Source organism: Schistocerca nitens, chromosome 1 (assembly GCF_023898315.1).
Source record: "Schistocerca nitens isolate TAMUIC-IGC-003100 chromosome 1, iqSchNite1.1, whole genome shotgun sequence".
Lineage (NCBI taxonomy): Eukaryota > Metazoa > Arthropoda > Insecta > Orthoptera > Acrididae > Schistocerca > Schistocerca nitens.
In genome coordinates, this window is record NC_064614.1 from 758,425,390 (window position 1) to 758,448,728 (window position 23,339).

At 40.1% G+C, this 23,339-nt stretch overlaps 1 protein-coding gene across 3 annotated transcripts in view; it reads left to right on the forward strand.

The window, feature by feature from the left end:
* The window catches only part of LOC126260924 (serine--tRNA ligase, cytoplasmic), a 66,087-nt gene that overhangs the window by 37,734 nt on the left and 5,014 nt on the right, over nucleotides 1-23,339 (forward strand). For all 3 annotated transcript variants that reach the window (XM_049958428.1, XM_049958419.1, XM_049958436.1), the window contains 3 exons: nucleotides 1,142-1,339; nucleotides 18,598-18,787; nucleotides 19,051-19,148. In XM_049958428.1, the coding sequence (XP_049814385.1) occupies nucleotides 1,142-1,339; nucleotides 18,598-18,787; nucleotides 19,051-19,148 (486 nt within the window). The remainder of the gene's footprint in view (nucleotides 1-1,141; nucleotides 1,340-18,597; nucleotides 18,788-19,050; nucleotides 19,149-23,339) is intronic.

Consider the following 23,339-nt stretch of genomic DNA (forward strand, 5'->3'; position numbering starts at 1 on the left):
ACTGCGATGGAGCTCCGTATGCCACGGCAAACTGGCCGACACTGACGGCGGCGGTGCACAAATGCTGCGCAGCTAGCGCCATTCGACGGCCAACACCGCGGTTCCTGGTGTGTCCGCTGTGCCGTGCGTGTGATCATTGCTTGTACAGCCCTCTCGCAGTGTCCGGAGCAAGTATGGTGGGTCTGACACACCGGTGTCAATGTGTTCTTTTTTCCATTTCCAGGAGTGTATATTGAAGCAAATGACCAAAATGTTTGCTAGAACTTTTAAAAAAGCCTAGCAAAGTTGGCACATTTGCACCTTTGTACGTGATGCAGAGGTGAGTAGCCTCTCTTTAAAATCCCTTAAGAATTCAACCACTGAAGGTACAGAAATGAAATTTGGTGTATAACTATCAAAGACCATGTAGAACCTTCACACCAAATTTCATTAGATTTGGAGATGGTCGAGTGGGGACACTTTTTAATATCGGTCCCTTTGACGTGGAATGGTCCTGCTCCATGGTTTGGTAATTATGTATTTGTTTTTAGTTTTGTCACTGGATCCCCTCTTGCCACAACAGTCATCAGATAATCCAAAGGAAAAAAAAAAAATGTTCTTTGTGCCATCTGTCTGGGAGTGGTGTAAACTGTGTTGTGTGTGTCACCATATTGCAACTGTTTGGAGTGTAGGAACCAGACTGGCATTTGCCTTAACCTGACCAACAACCATGTGTAATTGATCTGTGTCTGCCATACCTCCTTGTCTTCTAAGATAACAAACTGTATATTATGATGTGCAAGCAGGTCAGACAAACTTATAGTTCTTTATAGTTAAAAACTGCAGCTATAAAACTAGTTTATTTCCCCATTATGTGACATGTTATTTTGATCTTAATATACCAATAAATCACATGAAATTCTTACACTTTTGAAAATTTGAGTATTTATTTTATGCAACACTTAGTGATACAGCAAATATTTTGTTCTGTGGATGGCTTCCAAAACTATTCATAAAGATACTAAGGAATAGAGTATCCTGTGACATAGTGCATCTATTTACGTTGCACTGTGTTTGGAAACTGTGAACATAAGATAAGCTACCATATATTTGCGGCTGAGGAAGTATTAATCACAATAAACTTACTTTACTTCAATTACAGGTGACAGGAAAGGGTTCAGATGAGAAATACTTGATAGCAACATCAGAGCAACCCATTGCTGCTTTCCATCGGGATGAATGGATTGGTGAACAGGAGCTGCCCATACGCTATGCAGGCCTGTCTACTTGCTTTCGGCAGGAGGTTGGAGCTCATGGGAGGGACACGCGTGGTATCTTCAGGGTGCACCAGTTTGAGAAGGTGAGCAAATGCTTTGAGAGTTAATATGTGAAATGTAATACCACAATTGTTAAAGGTATGCAATCTGTTATTCCAGCTATGGTTCTCTGACCATTTTTAATCATCATGCTATGAATTATAGAGGTGATCATACAGGGAAAATTGAGGATGATCATAGAACCACATCTGGAGGAGGAGCAGTTTGTTGTCAGAAGTAACAGATCAACAGGTGCTCTAATTTTTCAATGCCTGCATACTGATGCAAAAATACTGGGAGAAATGCAAGAACCTGTTAGTTGCATGTATGATAGTGTTGCAGGGGAGATGATCTGGATGTGCTTGAGGAAAAGGAATATATCTAAAGGACTGGGTAGGAAAATCCAGATACTATATGAGGACTGTACTAGAAGTGAAGTAGTTGGAGAGGGACAATCTTTATCGTTTCAGACCAAGAGTAGAGTTCAGCAAGACAGAGCATTGTCCCCGATGCTGTTCATCACTGTTATGATTTACACAATGAGGAGCCGAAGAAACTGCTACACCTGTCTAATATCGTGTAGGTCCTCTGCGAGCACACAGAAGTGCCGCAAGATGATGTTACATGGACTCGACTAATGTCTGAACTAGTGCTGGAGGGAATTGACACCGTGAATCCTCCAGGGCTGTCCATAAATCCGTAAGAGTACAAGGGGGGGGGGGGGGGTGGAGATCTCTTCTGAACACCATGTTGCAAGGCATCCAAGACATGCTTAATAATATTCATACCTGAGGAGTCTGATGGGCAGCAGAAGTGTTCAAACTCAGAAGAGTGTTTCTGGAGCCACTCTGTAGCAATTCTGGATGTGTGAGGTGTTGCATTGTCCTGCTGGAACTGGCCAAGTACTTCAGAATGCATAGTGGGCATGAATGGATGCAGGTGATAGAGAGGAGGCTTACATACGTGTCACCTGTCAGTCATTTCAAGACGTATCAGGGTTCCCATGTCACTCCAACTGCAAATGCCCCACACCATTACAGAGCCTCCACCACCTTGAACAGTACCCTGCTGGCATGCAGAGTCCATGGAGTTACGAGGTTTGTAACCTCCCCCTCACTTATCGACCTTAATGACAGTGAAAAATTAAACCGTGTGTACCTAATGAAATTTGGGAAAAGCAGTCGTCACCAAAGTTAATTTGTTGGTAAAGAGGGAGGAAAGGGTTACATCTAAATGAAAGGAAAATTGCAAATGAAACTGGTGGAAATTAATTTTGAAAAGGGGTAAAGTTAATAAAGAAAGTAAATGTGCGGCCGTTACATTAACAATTACCTAGCGCTAATTAGATATTTGAGATTTGGGGAAAATACGGTCGCCAGTCCTAAGGACAATTACTACAGTAACTGAAAAAGAAAGGTTATTACACATATAATTAGCACTAGAAGCGTGGCAACTGAAGGTTGACACGTGTAGTGTGAAAACTGAAAGTTTGTCAGAAGTAATAAATTTCGCTACACTCTGACTTAATTTAGCAAAAGAATTAATAAAACCGGAAAATCAAAAGCTAATTTAGTGACTGATGTTAATAGTGAGCTTTCTTTCTGAAGCACATCGAAATTAAGTAAAATACGGTTAGTCTTGGACTACCTCAACAATCATTTCAAAAGCTACTTGAATCTACGCAATTTAGAAATAAGAGATTTAACTTTGAAGTTGAATTAAATGATTCTGAACAATTAACAATAGTAAAATTTAGTACGTACCAAGCTGAGCTGCAGTCACAGGTAACTAAAATACGGTAACAAAACTCGCACTCTTAATTTGTGCTTGTGCAATCTAAATATTGTAGCCAGCTATGAATACCTTAACTGAACTTTGAAATTAAAGCAGTGAAATCGAATGATGCTGGCGTTTGAATTTCAACGACACTCGGGCTCATTTCGGAAAAGGAAGGGACCCTGCTTGGCAATGCAATTGGGGCAATGAGCAACAAAGGTTCATGCTAAGTAGCTGTAATTTTGTGATGCAACAATTTTAAAAGTTTGAAAAGCTGAGGTCTGCCATACAGTTCTAAAACTTTACGTGCTTCCAGTCTTCCTTGTTGGCTGATTGAAGGTTTGAAGCCGTCGATCGAGGAGGTGGCGACAGTCACTCATTGTCGGCCGTCGCTGTTACAGAAGCTGGATGTTGGCGCGCCTTCTTCTCGACACAGTCACCAGACGAAACGGGCTCTTGATGTGCACCAGCTAATGCTTCCCGTCCGCGACACCATGTCAGAAACTATCAGCGCAAGTGGAGCGCAGTTACATGCTGCCAAACCCCGAAAGGGCGGCAACTCGCAGGAGCTTCACACAACACACCTCCTCCACTCGCTACTCCAGCCAGACTCTCTCTCTGCCCGCGCTCCACGCGACAGAGTTAACACTACCAAAGATCCTAAACACTCTGGTTCTCCACACGACCTATCGACGTATTCGTTCGATAGCATAGTTTTCCCTAGGCAAGACCCAGCGTAAAAATACAAATAATATTTACAAAACAACCAATTATACATCGACATAAATGCATAAATATATATATACAAATAGTAAAACAATTACAATATATAAAGACACAGAAATGTCATATCTTGAGGTAACAAAACAAGGAAAAAGAATTATAGTACAATAGATGGAAATAGGAGGATATGCATTTCCGGCGTTACACATGCCCCACATTGTCTGAGGATGTTCGAGTAACCTAAACAGACTCAGAAAATGTCCCAAAAAGGAAAAAAAAAAAAACAGCGGAAATGCATATGCTCAAAACATCAAGAAAATTTAGCATTAGGCTAATTAACCATAACCAATTTTTAGACCATAATAATTGAGTGGAGACACTCCTAATCTTATTCTACTCTGTCATCTTGCACAAAATAAAACACAGTTGACAACATATTAAATTTCATAGAAAACATAGAAAATGTTTTAGCTATCCAAAAAATCAAAATTCTTAACGGTATCAAGAAATGGAATACTATTTACAAACTTAATCAGAGTACATGGTCATAAAACAGGTAGATCAAAATACGCAAATTAATAATTAATTACATAGAATACACATTTTATATAACCTTTTCATAATTAATATTCTCGTCATGAGAGTCCACTTAACACTAAACAAGAAAATAATATACAGCAGATCGACAAAAAACATAAATATTGACAACAGAATTCTTTCACATAGGCTGTCCGGGAAGAAAAACAACTCGGCCTTCCGTACCCGCAAGTACAAAGAATTCCGACAGCGGCACAAGAGCCAACCGCGACTCCACCTCGCCAGTATTGTTGCGCCCGCCTGTGTGGCACGCTTGATCTCACTCGCCCTTGTAACGGCATTTCCAGAACGTCCGTTTCACTGAATTCTTTCGGAAAAACTCACTCCCGAGTAATCTCAAGGAGTCCATTAACACTATCACAGTGGATAACTCAACACTGTCCATCATCACACATGTACAAGCCTGAAACTTAAAACATCGTCTAAGTAGATCGGCAATGACTAGTAAAACACATATTCATGAAATCTTACAGCTTGTTACAAAATCATATTTCCATTCCTTAATCTACTGTGACTCAGCTGAAAACTTAAACTAGCAGCTTGGATTTTTCAGTAGATTAATAATCAGTTTCTCTTAAATCATTTAGTAAAAATTAATTACTTATTAATTACAACTTCTTTAATGTCCTCTTGGTCAGGCAAAAGCATAGCAAATCGTTTAAATCTTACACTCTATATTTACATACTGTACAAATTACCCATTCTGTGGTATTAATCAATCCTAGGTTGGTACAATTTCAAGTCTACAATGTTCCGTATACCTAATAGTTTTCCAGAGCTTGGATACTCTAAGCAATAAGCATTTGTGTGAGGTATACCAATGACTTTATATGGTCCATTATAAACAAATTTAGAGATTTCATTGTCTATCTCGCTCGATTTCTCATGAGCTTTTACAAGTATTAAGTCTCCGATTGCAAACTTAGCAAAACGCGCTTTAGCGTCATGACGACGTATGCGAGCATCGGCTATTAGCTTCATTACTTCTCGCAAATGATCTTTTTTCACACCAATACTAATGTCAATCCGTGGAGGGAATTTGATTATCTCTTCCAATTCACTTTCTACACTTTTGTCAATGCCGAGATTCCTCACGTTACGGCAGTTCAAATTCATTCCTATGTCAGTGTCATCCGGCCAGTTAACAATGTGTATAGGCTAGTATTGCCTATGCACACCGTCTCCTGCCTCGTCAAAACTAACTACTATTGCTTTAGCTTGTGACGTACATGTCAAAGTTTTGCTTTCGCAATTAATCACTGCACAGTACTTTAATAACCTATCTAACCCGATAACTACTTCCGTAGTTAAGTCTGGCACGACGACAAACTATTGTTCAAATCGTGCCCCACATATCTCGAAGTTGACAATAATCTGTTTTGTGACCGGTTTACTGGCCTTCCCAGTAGCACCGATAATTTTCATTCCTGTTACTGGCATAACTACGACGCCAGGTCTGTCTTTCAGTAACTCAAATATTTTCCCAGATACAGCACTCAATTCTGCACCGGTGTCAATCAACACGTTTCGTTGTAGGTCGTGCATATTAACAGACACTACTATCTGTCTACACTTGTCCTCGACTGTTTCTTTATTTTGCAACAGTAAATCCTCGTCTATATCCAGGTCATTCCAGAAAAAAAATCCGGCTTTGATCCTAAATCCGGCTTATCTGGCGGCCTTTTCAGCCTCTGTTCACATACAGTTTTAATTTCAACATGTTTGTCCTGAGGCTTAGTCTGTAGCTTTGCCTCCAATACCGAAACCTTCTCCTGTAACTCGTCAACTAGTGAGTGTTGCTTTGCTATCAATTCATTAATTGTCACCTTTGTTGATTCCTCTTTGGTCAGATTGATCTCATCTGCCAATCTACCTGGCGGAATGTGCCCAGTAGTATCTGCAATTACTTCCTCTAGATCTGCGCAACCCACACTGCTATCGTCTGACCGTATAATGTCAGCTCTAACCTCATACACGCTGTAATCTATGTGCTTTTCTACCAATCGTGTCCGGCTATAACTAAAATTTTCGTAATCTTTCTCCTTAATACTCTCGCAATGTTTAAACTGGAGGTTTGCGTCGGATGGGTCGGCTACTTCTACCACTATAACTTTCGGTAAAGTCTGCCGGCTAGGGCCAGAACTTTCTATCACTTCACAAACACTATCTTCCTGCGGGACGAGACGCAGCAAATCCTGCACGCGCTCCCCATAAACACTTCTCCCATACAGACCCTTATAATCTCTTAGTTCGTCGTATAAGCGACCGAACTGCCTTAACCAGATCTCATCCTTCTCTGCATCCCCTCGCTCGATGACGGACGTTTTATCCGACATCTGATCTTCTCTCAACACTTGCAACTCATTCTTTAACTCAATCTCCAGTTCCGCTGTGGGTGTTACAGCTTCCACTTTATAATCGATTTCCGGAACACTACTTAAATTGTTCTCACTGACAGTGAATGTATTTTCTACTGCCGTGTCTACAGCTGATCTACTACTTGTGGGTGCACTCCTTTCTCCTAACACTGGCACACTCTCCCGCCGTTGATTATTCCATGCGGAATTTTCATAACGACGACACCTGGGTTTTCTCCTGTTATTGGGCCTCCAAAATTTCTCCACGCCCGGTCGGCCCCTCACCGGTGCGGCTAATGGTTTCCCTGTCTCGTCCCAGCAGATACGCTCCCCGGATGCTGCTGAGGTGGCTGATCACACCCTCTGGCGTTATTACTATTCTGCAAAGCCCGTATCACACTAGTATGATACTGGTTTCCGTCATTCCTGTTATTATTTGCATTGTACCGATTGTCATTACGGCCCGAACCAATATTGTTATTGCTGCCATGGTTGCGGTATGCATTGTTCCCATGGTTATCGTTGTTGTGGTTCCCGTTGTTGTTACCACGGCGTCTACCACTGTCGCGATTATTGCGCCAATTGTCCTCGTCCTCAACTCTTTCCAGGAAATCATTGATTGTCTTGTAATTGCTTCCTACGCAGCGTTTTGTATCATCTGGAAACTTCTTGTAGAGTTCCCAGACTATTTCGGATTCCGTGCGGCGATCACGCAAATATTCCAACTTGCGGATCCAGCCCTCACAAAACTCCTTCATCGAGCCGCACGAATTCGCATCGAAAGGCCTCGAAACGACAAATTCGCGCCAGACACTTTGCTGTTTTTGCTCTGACCAGTATTCAGCCAGAAACAAATTTTTAAACTCTTCAAAAGTCAGGTTCGTAATGTTGAGGTTTAAGCCCCAACGCTTGGCATCACCAGCCAGCACATCAATAACCGCATTAATTTTTCTCTCATTAGTCCATGATCTGGGTAAAACTCTTTCACAATTTTTAATGAAATCCGTCGCGTGTATACCGCCTTTTTTCAAGGGGTCAAACCGCTACTCTTTCGTCAACAATTCCGAACTATGTGCACAGGTTGTCACATAGCTCTGTTAATTCGTCAAGTTTCTTTTCTAATTCCGACACTCTCGTAATTACTTGGCAAGTGGTTGTCGCAAGCGTTTCTACTTCCCTTTTTTTTTCTTCGCAGGTATTAGCCTGCTTCGTCGCTTTGGTATCTACTTCGGATACTAAAGCCTCTAAAGTTTCCATCTTCTTTTGATCCTCTTTTTTTCACTAATTGAATTTGTTCCGTCACCTTATTCTCGATGATCGGAGCAACTGCTTCTCCTACACTTTTATCGATTCTGCTAACTTCGGAATAAAAACGAGTATTTATGCTCGCAATTTCCGCCTGAACGCCTATCATTTTCTGTTTAAGATTACCGATTTCGGTATTAATTACAACAATATCTTCTTTGATTTTATCAACTTTTGTGTTAACAACTCCAACATTGTTGTTAACAACGTTAATAGCTTTGTTCTGATTATCTAGCTTCCGTTCAATTTTTTCAAACTGAGCTTCTTGCTTGGCAGCCTGAGCTTCTTGCTTGGCAGCCTGATCTTCTTGCTTGGCAGACAGAGCTTTAATTTCTGCCGATTGACTCTTGATTTCGTTAATCAAAACATTCAATAAATCAGTTAAATTCCTGGAAACTACCGGTTTTACTTCCGTAGCGGCTTCCTCTTTAATTGTCCCCCCGTATTCGTCATCAAGGGATTCAGATTTGATTTTCACTTCCGATTCCGAAACATTTTCTCAAGTTTGGAATTCCATTTCTGCTCTTTGTTGCGTTTCGGCAGTCAGGTCTTTCATGCTAGCCGCCTGCCTTTGAACAATGGGTACCGCGGTGCGCGTTTCCCACGGTTCGACCGATTGCTCCGTATCCAAGTCTACCAAATTTTGTTAATTGTTGCCTTCACTCATTTTAATAATTTTCAATATACATGCCAAATCTCAAATCTAATTAAGATTCCTCACACTAATATTCTCGCTGACATATCAACCATTTCGTAACCAGTACTTTGTTACGAGATTTGCACAATGCAAAATTCGTGTCCAGAACAACCTCAAATCCGAAGATTGTCCTGTCACCAGGTCGCCACGTGTAACCTCCCCATCACTTATCGACCTTAATGACAGTGAAAAATTAAACCGCGTGTACCTAATGAAATTTGGGAAAAGCAGTCGTCACCGAAGTTAATTTGTTGGTAAAGAGGGAGGAAAGGGTTACATCTAAATGAAAGGAAAATTGCAAATGAAACTGGTGGAAATTAATTTTGAAAAGGGGTAAAGTTAATAAAGAAAGTAAATGTGCGGCCGTTACATTAACAATTAACTAGCGCTAATTAGATATTTGAGATTTGGGGGAAATTACGGTCGCCAGTCCTAAGGACAATTACTACAGTAACTGAAAAAGAAAGGTTATTACACATATAATTAGCACTAGAAGCGTGGCAACTGAAGGTTGACACGTGTAGTGTGAAAACTGAAAGTTTGTCAAAAGTAATAAATTTCGCTACACTCTGACTTAATTTAGCAAAAGAATTAATAAAACCGGAAAATCAAAAGCTAATTTAGTGACTGATGTTAATAGTGAGCTTTCTTTCTGAAGCACATTGCAATTCAGTAAAATACAGTTAGTCTTGGACTACCTCAACAATCATTTCAAAAGCTGCTTGAATCTACGCAATTTAGAAATAAGAGATTTAACTTTGAAGTTGAATTAAATGATTCTGAACAATTAACAATAGTAAAATTTAGTACGTACCAAGCTGAGCTGCAGTCACAGGTAACTAAAATACGGTAACAAAACTCACACTCTTAATTTGTGCTTGTGCAATCTAAATATTGTAGCCAGCTATGAATACCTTAACTGAACTTTGAAATTAAAGCAGTGAAATCGAATGATGCTGGCGTTTGAATTTCAACGACACTCGGGCTCATTTCGGAAAAGGAAGGGACCCTGCTTGGCAATGCAATTGGGGCAATGAGCAACAAAGGTTCATGCTAAGTAGCTGTAATTTTGTGATGCAACAATTTTAAAAGTTTGAAAAGCTGAGGTCTGCCATACAGTTCTAAAACTACGTGCTTCCAGTCTTCCTTGTTGGCTGATTGAAGGTTTGAAGCTGTCGCTGTTGCAGAAGCTGGATGTTGGCGCGCCTTCTTCTCGACACGGTCACCAGACGAAACGGGCTCTTGATCGTGTAAAACATTGTGTCATGCAGTTGTCAAGGGTACGCGAGGGGACCTTTGGCTCTGAAAGCCCATATTGATGATGTTTCATTGAATGGTTTGCATGCTGACAATTGTTGATGGCCCAGCATTAAAGTCCGCTGCAATTTGCGGAAGGGTTGCACTTCTGTCACGTTGAATGATTCTCTTCAGTCATTGTTGGTCCCATTCTTGCAGGATCTTTTTCTAGCCGCTGTGATGTCGGAGATTTGATGTTTTACTGGTTTCCTGATATTCACGGTACACTTGTGAAATTGTCATACGAGAAAATCCCCACTTCATCACTACCTCAGATGCTGTGTCCAATCGCTTGTGCGCCAACTATAACACACATTCAAACTCACTTAAATCTTGATAACGTGCCATTGTAGCTGCAGTAACCAATCTAACATCTGCGCCAGATACTTGTCTTCGTATATAGGCATTGCCAACCACAGTGCCATATTCCGCCTGTTTACATATGTCTGTATTTGAATATGCATGCCCATACCAGGCATTTGACACTTCAGTGTATAACGAAGATCATTAAGAAAAGTTTTGGTGACTGAACTGTCTACGGTATGGAAATCACAGTTCCAGGAATATAATCTACATGTCAATGAGATTAAGACAGTGGTGGTAACAATTAACCTCTAGCTGTGGAAAATGCACATGTGTTTGTTCAACTTTCTCCATAGGACTCTGCGGGCCACATTATTATCGCATGAGATGTAATTTCTGGCCTCTTGTTACACTGGAAATCTCTCCCTCCCTACTCCTCCCTACTCCTCCCTCTCCCCCTACCCCTCCCTCCCTCCCTCCCTCCCTCCCTCCCTCCCTCCCTCCCTCCCTCCCTCCCCTTTCTCTCAGTTCACAAAACATGAAAATTAATAATGACAATAACCTACTAACTGGCATAGCAAGGTGAGAGGTAATACTAGAAAAGTCCCCAATGGCTTGCTGGTGGACTTGAGTGAAATAAAAGAACCCTCGCAGACTTAACACACCAGCCAAAGCCAAACATCAGGCTTTTGCCAAGGCTTACAATCTTTGCAGCATCTTGGTCTGTGTGAAACGTCACCAGTCTCCACCTGCAGTTATTCAGCTTTTTCAAACATGGAGGGCAGTTTTGCAGTAGCTACTACCACCCCCTTGAATGACACAAGCAGGTTTTTGGATTGTTGGGAATATGCACCGACATGCTTGAAAGTATCGGAGACTGAGAAAGATCAGGCACAAATACTTTAACTTTTTTGCTACATTCAAAACAAACTCTTATGACTGACAAACTGGATCACAGCAGTTTGGGGAACAAGATTCATGGATGAACTTTGCTTCAAGTCACAACATTATAGAGTCTTTAAAGCCAAAACTAGTAAAGTAAAAATTATTCCACACTTAGGCAATGGATTTGTTGTCAGTGGAAGATTTTTGTTTGATTACTTCCATTTTGGTGTGCAGATAGAGTTAGCACAATGGTGAACATAAATGCGCCAATCAGGCAAATAAAAAGGACCAGGAAGGAACAGACTCATTCTGGGAGGTGCTAAAAGATAACATCTGAAAGGTAGTTGACAAACACATTATCCTTCTGCTTGAGTAATTTAATGCCCAGCTGACGATTAAAGAAAATGTCAAAATATTATTGCCAGCTATCCAGTTCACAGGTGAACCAGTCACATTCGAGAGAGGCTAGTGAAGTTATGCAGACTGTTCAGTCTGGTTCTAAAGTCAGTTGCTTTCAAACAGCTCCCCAGAAAACAGAAGACCAGGACATCTCCAAACTGCTATCTTTGTGAATCCAAATTGATCATGTTGACATCGTGCAGAAGGAGCAAAAGAGATCCAGAATGTAAAAGTTATGAGAAATGCCAGGCTATCCTTAGATCACTACCTTTCAAAGATCAAAGTAAAACTAATTATAAGAAATACCACAGAAGTCACTCCCAGAAAAAGTAAGTTTAACAGGGACAAGCTACAGAGGAACCAAGAATTTGCCCATGGAAATTTTAAATCTGGAAAATTGGGAGCAACTATAAAGGCTCCAGTTAGAGCAATTAAGGAGACTGCCCTATTCACGAAATTAAGAAAGATTAGTTGGTGGGATAATGGGTGTGATGTAGCAGTCAGCTGAGACAAGTTGCATGGTAGAAATGGAAAGTCCAGAAAAATGCTCATGTTTCTAAACATGGGAAATCTGCATCAAAAATGATATACAAGGTGAAGTGTGTATTTGATAAGAATCAACTGATACTGATTGAGCAAGACTGACAGGAAAATAACACATGGAACATCAATAAAAGCTTCAAGCACAGTTTCAACAAACTCGAACCTCCGAGCCTACAGTTTGAAGATTGCAACAGTGACAAAGTTATTATTGCCAGATTCTAGCAAGTTATTTTGAACGTCTAATCAACTGTGAGGTTCCAGAGAGTGCATTTGTTTGTGAAAACAATCCAAACATCCACTTAAATTTGTCTCCATTGATAAAGGAAGAAATCAGGAAGATCATCTAAGCAGTGAAGAACAGCAGAACTTTGGGTGAAGGTCTGATAATTGGTGAACTGTGGAAGTATGCAGGGGCGATGTCAGTCAATAATCGTGTTGCAATTATTCAAGACATATGGGACAGTCAAAGACTTCCAAGTGGATGGATTTCTGCCGTAATGCATCCATTTCCTAGGAAAGGGGCAGAGCAAATGTGAACAACTACTGTGACATCTCTCTCCTGCTAATTTCTTACAAGATTCTCTCAAAATCTCTACAGAATAGGGCAGAATAACAAATCCATATACAATTGAGGGACTACTGAGGAGGTTTTAGGAAGGGGCAATCACATGCTGTGCAGACTATGAGTCTGAAGTCCATCTTTTCATATCTGAAACTTGGGAACAGGGAATTCGTGGAGAAATTCGTCAGTTTCAGGAAGGAATGAGCAATTCACGGGTAGAAAATGGGGTAAGGCTAGGCTACAGGTATATGAATCTTACCATTAACTGTCTAACCTTTGCACATGGTCTTTTCAGACTCAATATATATGGCAGCAAAACAGCTTGGCTAACTGTAAATGCAGGCAGTGAAGGCTGGGCTCCAAATCTCCTTTGAGAAAGCACAAACACAAAATCAGTGCCAAGAGAACTGGAGGTTGGACTAAGAAAAAAGAAACAAATAGAAAAGTTTAAATACATAGGTGAGTGGATAGAGACTAACCTGTTGGAGATTTTTTCATGCATTAACAAAATGGGAATGGCCTACCAACCAGTTAAAGGCATCGATAATAATTAGACTGACATCTTTAAATGCAAAATTAGGCACTATTGCGCCCTTACTGGATTGGAGGCCCTATATGCAACACAGACTCTTACAGTGAACAAAAAAGCTCTAGTGGAGGAACTTGAGGCCAAAGAGAGATTTAAAGAAAAATGGTCCCATAAAAACAACAGTGAATACAGAAGATACCACAACCACAAGGATAGTAACCTACTTTCAAGGTAAGAAAACCAAAGGAGTATCATTCACAGTGAGATCTACAAGAATTGGAAATTTCTCCTAGAGATATCTGGGAGTGTTATAAAACTTAAGGAAGAAACTACTGATACCCATAGGTTTTGAGGGGAAGAAGAAACGGAAGACAAGGAAGATGTGGACCCAAAAGAGAAAAGAATACTGGAAATGAATGAAGGAGCTTGGGCACCAAAGATGGCATTGTAATCAGAGGAATAGGAATGGGTACACAACTGTAATTTACAACATGCTACTCAGTGTCCCTTCAATATCCAATCGCACATGAGACCCCACCTCCATGCTGTGAGGGTAGAACAGGCCAGTATTTCATAACTCTAGTTGGAACCCTATCTGAAACGTATTTCTCCAAACAGGGGACTACTTGACGTGCAACCATGGCCATATAGCAGACTACAGTGTATCATAACAGGCAGTCTACTGTAACCAGAGCTCCCATATCATACAGTCATAGAACAGATAGCAGCTCTAAACATTACAATACTTGTGCAGTTTTTATTGCCTGCATACCTACCTATCATTTGGAGAACAGACGTGTAAGTGGACGATGAATGTTGCAACCACAGAAGAAAGAATTGAAATGATCCTGACTTACGGAGAATGTAGGAGAAATGTTGAGGCTGATGTTGCTTTGTATGCCGAGCGTTTTCCGGGGAAAACTCACTCTCGTTCTTTCTTTTAAAGGTCTTTACAGTGCCTTTGTGGCTGATGGCAGCTTACAGACTGTCAAAAGGAAACAAAGCAAACATGTTACAGGAGAAGCTAATGAAATAACTGTACTAGTGGCAGTGCATCACAATCAACATACAAGCGCTCGGCTTACACCACAATTCCGGTGTGTCCAGAGGTAGTATTGTCACAATACTGCATCGTCCTAAGTATCATCCATACCACATGTCACTGCATCAAGAACTTCATGGCGCCGATTTACACAACCAGATAGTATTTTGTGATTGTGCTCATCAACAAATGCTAATGACCCCCACGTTCCTTGCCGAGGTACAATTTCTCGATGAGTCTTCATTCACAAACCATGGTAGCAGTAACAAGCATAACATGCATTACTGGAGTATAGACAATCCCCACTGATTAAGGCAAGTTGACTATCAATGTCTGTGGTCGGTTAACATATGGTGTGGCTTCATGGGGAACAAATTCATTGGTCGATATTTTATCACCGGCATGTTGAATGGACTCGAATACCAAACATTTTTGGTACAGAAACTACCAGTACTGCTGTAGGATGTTACCCTATATGTTTGACAACATACATCATGTTGCCCAGCACATCATGCAATTGAAGTGCGAGAGGTATTAGACTGTGTTTACATTGGTCTGTGGATCAGCAGAGGTGTCCCTGTTCACTGACCTGCTACGTCTCCAGATTTGACGTTGCCGGATTTCTTTTTGTGGGGATATTTAAAAGACAAGGTTTGCTAGCAAGTGGCAGCAGGCTGTGAAGACATGGTAGACCACATAAGAAACACTTGTGTTGACATTCCTGCAGATATGCTCGCGTCCTGTGTACGGTCATTTGAAAAGCAGATCACAAAGTGTGGTGAAGTTGGCAGTACTAAGTTTGAACACTTACTCTGATTGTAAAAGCAGAGTAGTTTGCTCCGAGCCACAGCCATAGTGGCACGTCGAGTAATTCTCTGTTCTGTATATTGGAAGAATACAACATTGTGAATGGGGTTTCCAATTCGAAGTTGTGAAATACTAGCCTGTCCTCCCTCGCAGCATGGAGGTGGAGTCTCGACAAGCCTTTGGATATTCAAGAGCCTTTGAGTAGTGTGTTGTAAATTATTATTGTGTACCCATTTCTATTCCTCCAATTACAGAGTGATCTGTGGTGAAATGAAGAAAATGCTTCAGACAAAATATATGTAGATTTTGCCATAGAATCGTAATCTGCAATCAAGAATGGGATTTGTATTGAAGATTTCAGAGTTGCCACCCACGCACAGGGTAGTGTGGTATCATAGGATGTCCTGCAAGAAAGAATTTAAGGAAACTCTAATCCAAAAAAATGTGAAGTATTCAAACTGTAAAGCAATGTGCGAATTGCAGTTGTATGACATGATATAGTGAAGCTAAAGTAATTTGCTATGTTCGGCTTCAAAAATAAAGATTCCTCTTTTATCTGAACGACGATACTTTATCAATGTAGGAAAAGACAGATTGCTACTGACCATAAAGAAGACGTTTCAAGTTGCTGGCAGACACAGTTAAAAGACACTCACATAAAGCTTTTGGCCACAGCCTTTGTCAGTTGTCAGTAAAATGCGCGCGTGCGCGCGCGCACACACACACACACACACACACACACACACACACACACACATACCATTCCTGCAATTTGACATGTCTTTTTTACAGTAACTAGCAATCTATCTTTTCCTACATTGTTGATACTGCTACCTGGAGCTTCCATTGTTTGAGGATATTTTGATTAATTCTACAATCAAAAGACGGTGACTAGCTGTTAAAGTGTCAAGTTTAAATCTGATAAAATGCATAGCACTCATGTTATTGCTTGTTGAGACTGCTGGTTCCAGAAAAGTGATGGAACTGCAAAGACGTACCATCATATTGTGTCTGTGATGGGTGACTGCTCGCTAATGCTGCATAGTACCTGTGTCTTGTGATGGACAGCCGAAGACGGCTGTTGACAACAAATACATACACCCTTTTGCTAGATTTTAAGTTAATTATTTGAAAATATCATTTTTGAAGATCATTGCTGTAAAGATGATACTTAGTCCTCTTTCAATATATTTGAGGCTTTTGTAGGCATAGAAATGTCAGAATGGGATTTTTAGGTTTGAATGTTAGGTGAAACTTGTATATCTGGATACAGTGTACCTATCCACTTCAAGTTTATTGTTATGAAACGTGCACATTTATTCAATCTTTCGTTGCAAACAAAACTTGTGAATGGCCCTCCAAAATCAACCCTGTTCAGAAAAACACGTGTCAGTTCTCCTCTTCCACGTCATCCAAAATAGTTCCCAGCTCATATTAAGTCTTGACTTCATATTCCCTCTCATCCATATTAACGTTCCCAGAATTAGAGCATACCATTCGACTGACACATTCACACACCTGCATGGCTACCCACAGTCTCTTGTTTTAACAAGTTCATCTTCTGCTGTTGCAAAATCTTACAGATATTATTAATGTGTCTAACTGGACCATAATATTGTGTAAAATACACAGATCTTTTTGCGACATACATTACATACAATCACAACAGAAATTTATACAAATACACACAGTATATGGAATCATGTTTTTACTCTTTTGTCACCAATTTTATATTAACGTAGCAAATATTCCATACAATAAAATAAGAAACTTAAAAAAGAATGAGATGTATAATGCAGGTAGCACATTAATCAAATACAAGTGTGCATAAATAATCCTCTGTTATAACCCCTTTGTGATGAAGTAGTACACTGTATGTCACTCATAAAGAAAATATTAAAATGATTTTTTTCTAACTGTACAATTTTTTAAGCATTTATTTACAACTAAGTTAAATAGTAGATTAGATTATAAGGCAACAAAATGGGTGTTACCTTAGGTGTGTAGTGGTACAGTAACAATGGTCAGTATGTGTGACATGTGGTCATTGTGTGTCTGTCACTAACAAGGGAACCTCCCCATCGCACCCCCCTCAGAATTAGTTATAAGCTGGCACAGTGGATAGGCCTTGAAAAACTGAACACAGATCAATCGAGAAAACAGGAAGAAGTTGTGTGGAACTATGAAAAAAATAGGCAAAATATACAAACTGAGTAGTCCATGCGCAAGATAGGCAACATAAAGCATAGTGTCAGCTCGGTAGCGCCATGGTCCCGTGGTTAGTGTGAGCAGCTGAAGAACAAGAGGTCCTTGGTTCAAGTCTTCCCTCGAGTGAAAAATTTTCTTTCTTTATTTTCGCAAAGTTATGATCTGCCTGTTCGTTCATTGACGTCTCTGTTCACTGTAAGTTTAGGGTCTGTGTTTTGCGACCTCACCGCAAAACCGTGCGATTAGTAGACGAAAGGACATGCCTCTCCAACGGGAACCGAAAACATTTCATTGCAAGGTCATAGGTCAACCGATTCCTCAACAGGAAAACACGTCTGATATATTCTATACGACACAGGTGACGGCATGTCCGTCACATGACAGGAATATGTTGTCGACCCACCTAACTTGTACACTTGGTGAATGGGTAAAAAGATTCTTCTACCTTGCTCAATTTAGCTTTTCTTGTGGATGTGATAATCACTCCCAAAAAAGTAATGAAAACATAAGAGTTTGTCACATAAACAGCAACAAATGAATGCAACAGTTTCGCAGTCGCACAGTTTTCCCTGTGCTCTGTCAAAACATATGTTTTTAACATTTTCAAATTTTTCCTTATGTAGACTGTCAAATGCTGCATATGTCCAAGCAAATCTGAACATGTCCTGGAATTTTGGAGAGCGAAGTTGATTATGTGTGAGTGCCTGAACTTTGATAATTGTATGAAAATAAAAATTAAACTTTTCACTTGAGGGAAGGCTCGAACCAAGGACCTCTTGTTCTTCAGCTGCGCACGCTAACCACGGGACCACGGCGCTCCCGAGCTGACACTATGCTTGATGTTGCCTATCTTGCGCATGGACTACTCAGTTTGTATATTTTGCTTATTTTTTCATAGTTCCATACAACTTCTTCCTGTTTTCTCAATTGATCTGTGTTCAGTTCTTCAAGGCCTATCCACTGTGGCAAATTATAACTAAATCTGAGGGGGGTGCGATGGGGAGGTTCCCTTGTAAGCACTGAAAATCAACATATTGAGGTTCACAGTGATAAATCTGATCAGTCATTGACTTGTATTTTTTAACGAACTGCAGCGTATTCCTTTTCAAATAGAAATCTGTTGATTTTATACGCATGTATGTATTGTATTAGCAGCTTAATTGAAACCGAAGTTTTTTTTTGTAATGATGAATAATGCAGTTACCAGTTATTGTTAGTGATTATCTGAAATTAAATTAATATTTCACTGTATTATATGAGCTTATTTTTACAGGTAGAGCAATTTTGCCTCACTTCTCCTTACGACAATAAATCATGGGAAATGATGGAAGAAATGTTAGGAAATGCTGAGGAGTTCTGCAAAAAACTCGAAATTCCATATAGAGTAGTAAATATCGTGTCTGGTGCTTTGAACCATGCAGCTGCCAAGAAATGGGATATTGAAGCTTGGTTCCCTGGTTCTGGTGAGATATTTCTCAATGTATCAAAATGAGCAGCAACCTGATAATGAATATGTTCTTATTTACTATTACCATGGATCAATAAATCACTTATTTAGATAGATAGTTAATATGAATTGTGTCTTCAACTCATTTTGAAAGTTGCTTACCATCTACAATTAGAAATAAATTATTTACATATCCTCACATGTTCATTGTCAGTATTATATTTAAAAAACGCAATTGTTGTGGAAATATATGTAATAAATTTCCTCATCTTGTCCCAGGTGCCTTCCGTGAACTTGTCTCATGCAGCAATTGCCTTGATTACCAGGCAAGAAGGTTGCTTGTTCGATATGGTAAAACAAAAAAGATGAACACTGCTGTAAGTTTCCATTTGTGATGCTTTAAATAAACTGTTCCTGACTATTTGTAACTGTTTCATATTAGAGTACTGCAGACCAAACATGAGCTAAACTTTTTTCTGCACCCATAAATTTTAAAACAATTTTAAGGTTGTTTATCCATTGTGCCTTGTCTCTGTGCTTGCTGGAGTGCTCAGATCTCATTGTTTCTTATTCCTTCAATTACACGTCTCATTTTTTCAGTATCTTGTTTCTGATAAGTTTTGTACATAGAGCTGTTGGCATTCATTGTAGCGCCTCTCAGCAGCTTACTACTGCAATTTTGCCTTCGGTAAGTTCTTGCCATTCTTTTATCGTGGTTTTCATTGTTGTAATCTAGTGCTCATGTTCGACTTACTTAAAAAAATTTAAAATGAACACAAATATATGGATGCTGCATAATCATTTTCTGCTATTTTCAATCAAACTTTCACGGTATTTGGAAGTATACTCTCTTAGTGGTTTCTTTTCTTTCTGTCTTTGGTAGAGCAGGGAATTGAATCTCATTGTTATTGGGTAGTTTGCCAATCTTTTCATATTTTCTGGCATTATCAGTAAATGTCATTTCACACAATTGAATGCCTACATTTCTTTGTATGAATCTTCCTAGTATCATATAAGTGAAAATATTGATCAACGAAGATAACTGATGCCCTTTGCTATTATTTTGTACTTGAAACTACTCTTTAATCCTTTATTTGGTACAGTTTTCTTATATTCTTAATATAAGATCAAAATATTCGTTTTCCATTCATATGAATGCAGTGCTCTGGAACTGACTTACTGTTAGCCATGTAAATCAAAGTGAACCCTATTTGGTATTTGAAATTTTACTATCCCTTTCACTGCTACAGATGTGCTCTCTGCATGCCATGCTGAGGGCAGAGGAAGTTCGTACACCTGGAAAGATAACATTGATGTTGATCCTATGATGTATATGCCTCCTGAGGGATAGTAGAGGTACTGATGATGATTTCAGTGCCGTCCACCAACAGATAGTGTTGTGGCATAATAACTAGAGCACCATCTATGTCTACCCTTTAACAGGGAATGCTCACAGCCAGAAGCCTTAGTGTGGTGCAAGCGTGTGAAGCAAGCAGGCAATCGTGCCACACAGACGCACTCATGCTTTGTACAGTCAACTGAGTAAGTTTAAAAGGGTAAAGTAGTGGCCTTTCAAGTGACGGGATGATCCTTTCAGAGAATTGCCACATAAGACGAACGTGCTGCGTCAGATGTACAATGATTCTGGTATCAATGGTCACGTGGACATTCTCACACCTTGTCTTAATGTTCTTAATGTCCACGCAAGATTAACGCCCACCAGGATTGTCATATTGTAAGGGTATCACAACTACCACAGCACAGATAAGAGGGCTTGTGAGTCCAGATGAGTCAACGCGAACTGTTGTGAATAGGTTATTAGTAGTGGGATTACAGGCACGCACACCTCTAGCCCATCTTCCACTCTCACCATGCCACAGCATTGACATGCACAACTCGACTGGTGCCATCAGAGGATCAGTTGGAAGATGGAATGAGGCGCTATGGTCTTCAGCGGTGAAAGCACTCTCTCCATGCTCGCAAGTGATGGTCGTTTGCGTGTACGACGTAGACCTGGTGAATGCTGTCTTGTAGAGTGCATTTGTCCAAGACACACTAGTGCAACCCCAGACCTTATGGTCTGGAGTACGATAAGCTGCATCTCTCATTTCTTTTCCTGCTCTTCATCGGTGGTCTTATTCTGATATTTCCCAGAAATCACTTCTTTCACTTGATGGGCGCTGTTGCCGTTATTCCTGAAAACCTTGCATAGGTGGCTCAGTTCATGGAGCAGGTTATCGTCGTCTGATATTACTCTTTCACGATGAACCAATGTTTGTAATAATGTGCGCTTCTGTGCTGGATGATGATGGCTGGTGACGTGCAGGTACAGGTCTGTGTGGGTGGGTTTTCTGTAGACGCTGTGGCCAAGGCACCCTTATGGTGGACAAGGACATCAAGGAAGTTCAGTTCATTATCTTTTTCCACCTCCATGGTCAACTGAATATTACTGTTGATGCCATTGAGGTGTTCCAAAAACTCGTCTCGTTTCTCGCGTCCGTGTGGCCAAATGACGAACGTGTCGTCAACGTATCAAAAGAAACACTTCGGCTTCGATCGTGCAGTATCTATGGCAATATCCTCAAAATTCTCCATGAAGAGGTTTGCAACAGCTGGAGCCAACGGGCTACCCATTGCTACGCTGTCTGTCTGATTGTAATACTGGCCATTGTGCACGAAATAGGAGGACGTAAGAGTGTGTCTAAATAGCTCGACCACGTACTTTGTGCCAAAACAGTCTCATTTATTTTATGTGTGTTACAACTGCTGCAATATTAGACAGGCCTATTTCGTTTCATCTAGCAGACCGTGACAAAATAGATGTAATCAGATCAAGAAATCATATCAGTCTTGGCTACTATTTGTATTAACAGCTTTTTCACTATTATACTACAATATTTCGGTTCTTCATGTAGCAAAATGTTTGACAAACTTTGATGAGCTAATAGATTCTTTCACAGAAAGGAAAGCAAGCCATGTAAAGCTATAGCAAGAGTAGAGAGAAAAAAATGCTAGGATGTAAGAATTGAAGAAATGTGTACTGTCTTACTTGTCTCTTTATTGTTTTGTGTAGCCTATACTTAATGTTATGTCACACAAAACAACAAGTTATTAGCTAATAAAGAGTGCAAATTTTCTGAAGATTTCTCGTTCTCCTGGTAACAAATAATCCCATCCAGTATTAACTAAAAGTTTTTCTTTAAGAGGGGCAGGATGTCAGACTGACCAAGTGGGGGTAGGAGAGGCACCACAGGACATTTTAATTGCCACTGTTGTGAACACAGTTTGATGGTATCGATTACAAAATATACACGTTTGAATTCCACGGAACGAAATACAATGATGTGCGATAGAAGAACGCTGTGTGAAGAGGCGTGGCACTGCACTTCGGCACACTTAAGACCAAATAACATGTCTTACATTTCCTCGAACATATGTTTTATGTTTAAGACTGTTCGGAAAGGTGTACACTACAAAATGAACATTTTTTGAAAAAAGTTTGGCATTCATCTCAAACGCTTGGGGGGGGGGGGGGGTTGAAAGTATTGTAGATATTGGGCAGACGCGCAGAGCAGTCTGAGTTGTAGTGGGGAGGTGTCCACATGTCCCTTGTTTACGTTTAGTGATTCTGGTGTTTCCTCTTTGTTCACTGCTCTTACATCAACTGAAAACAAAACGGATTTCTGTGACAGCGAGCTATCAAGTGAATTAAAATACATTCACATAATTACTGAGGGCTAAAATGTTATTAGTTTCAGATCTCATTTTATTACCACCTTCCTGATTGTTAAGCATTAATCACCTTGCAGAACAATGAAGTTATTTTTGTCGGTTTGCTATAGAAATTTGGCTTTTATTAATCTTTTCCGCTGAGACAGTCAATTTATTTGAAACGAAGTGTTTAATTCCACACTATTGGCTAGTTTTAGCTGTTCGCTGCATTTCAAGTGCATGTTTTCATCTTCTAGCACATATGGCATTATGCCATAATAAAGAACCAAACATGAGATAATACAGTACTGGTACTCCAAGAAAATTTACATTCCAAAAACCACACTGAAAAGCTTAATATCAGGTTGGTTCCTACTTCATTGGTAATCGGACAAGCGAAGGTGCACTATAAGCCAAATTATGCATTTTATTATGGTTCACGAAATTCTGATGCTCTTGGAGTATCCTCTGATGTCTTGTTTCTTTCATGACATAATGTAATAAAACATGTGAGAAACATGAACACACCCAATCTCAAACTCTTGCAACTAGTGTCACCAAAGTTGGAACAAGCCGAGAGTGTGTAGTTTCACCTAGTTGGGCAAACGCGTGATTCGTGTGCGCAGTGACTGGTAGCGCAGTTGCCTGCAACCTAGTGTTGTTGTATAAACTAGGCTTTACTTTCAAAGTAAATTTCCTTTTGTGCAAGATGAACCATGTGCAAGAATGTGCGATGAATTTCTTAAATCACAGATCGTTTGACTCTCAATTAAAAATCAACTCTTCAAGGATGAGTCATTTAGAAGAATTTCAAGCCCAGAAGATCAGACATTTAGCTCATTAGTAAATATTTTACT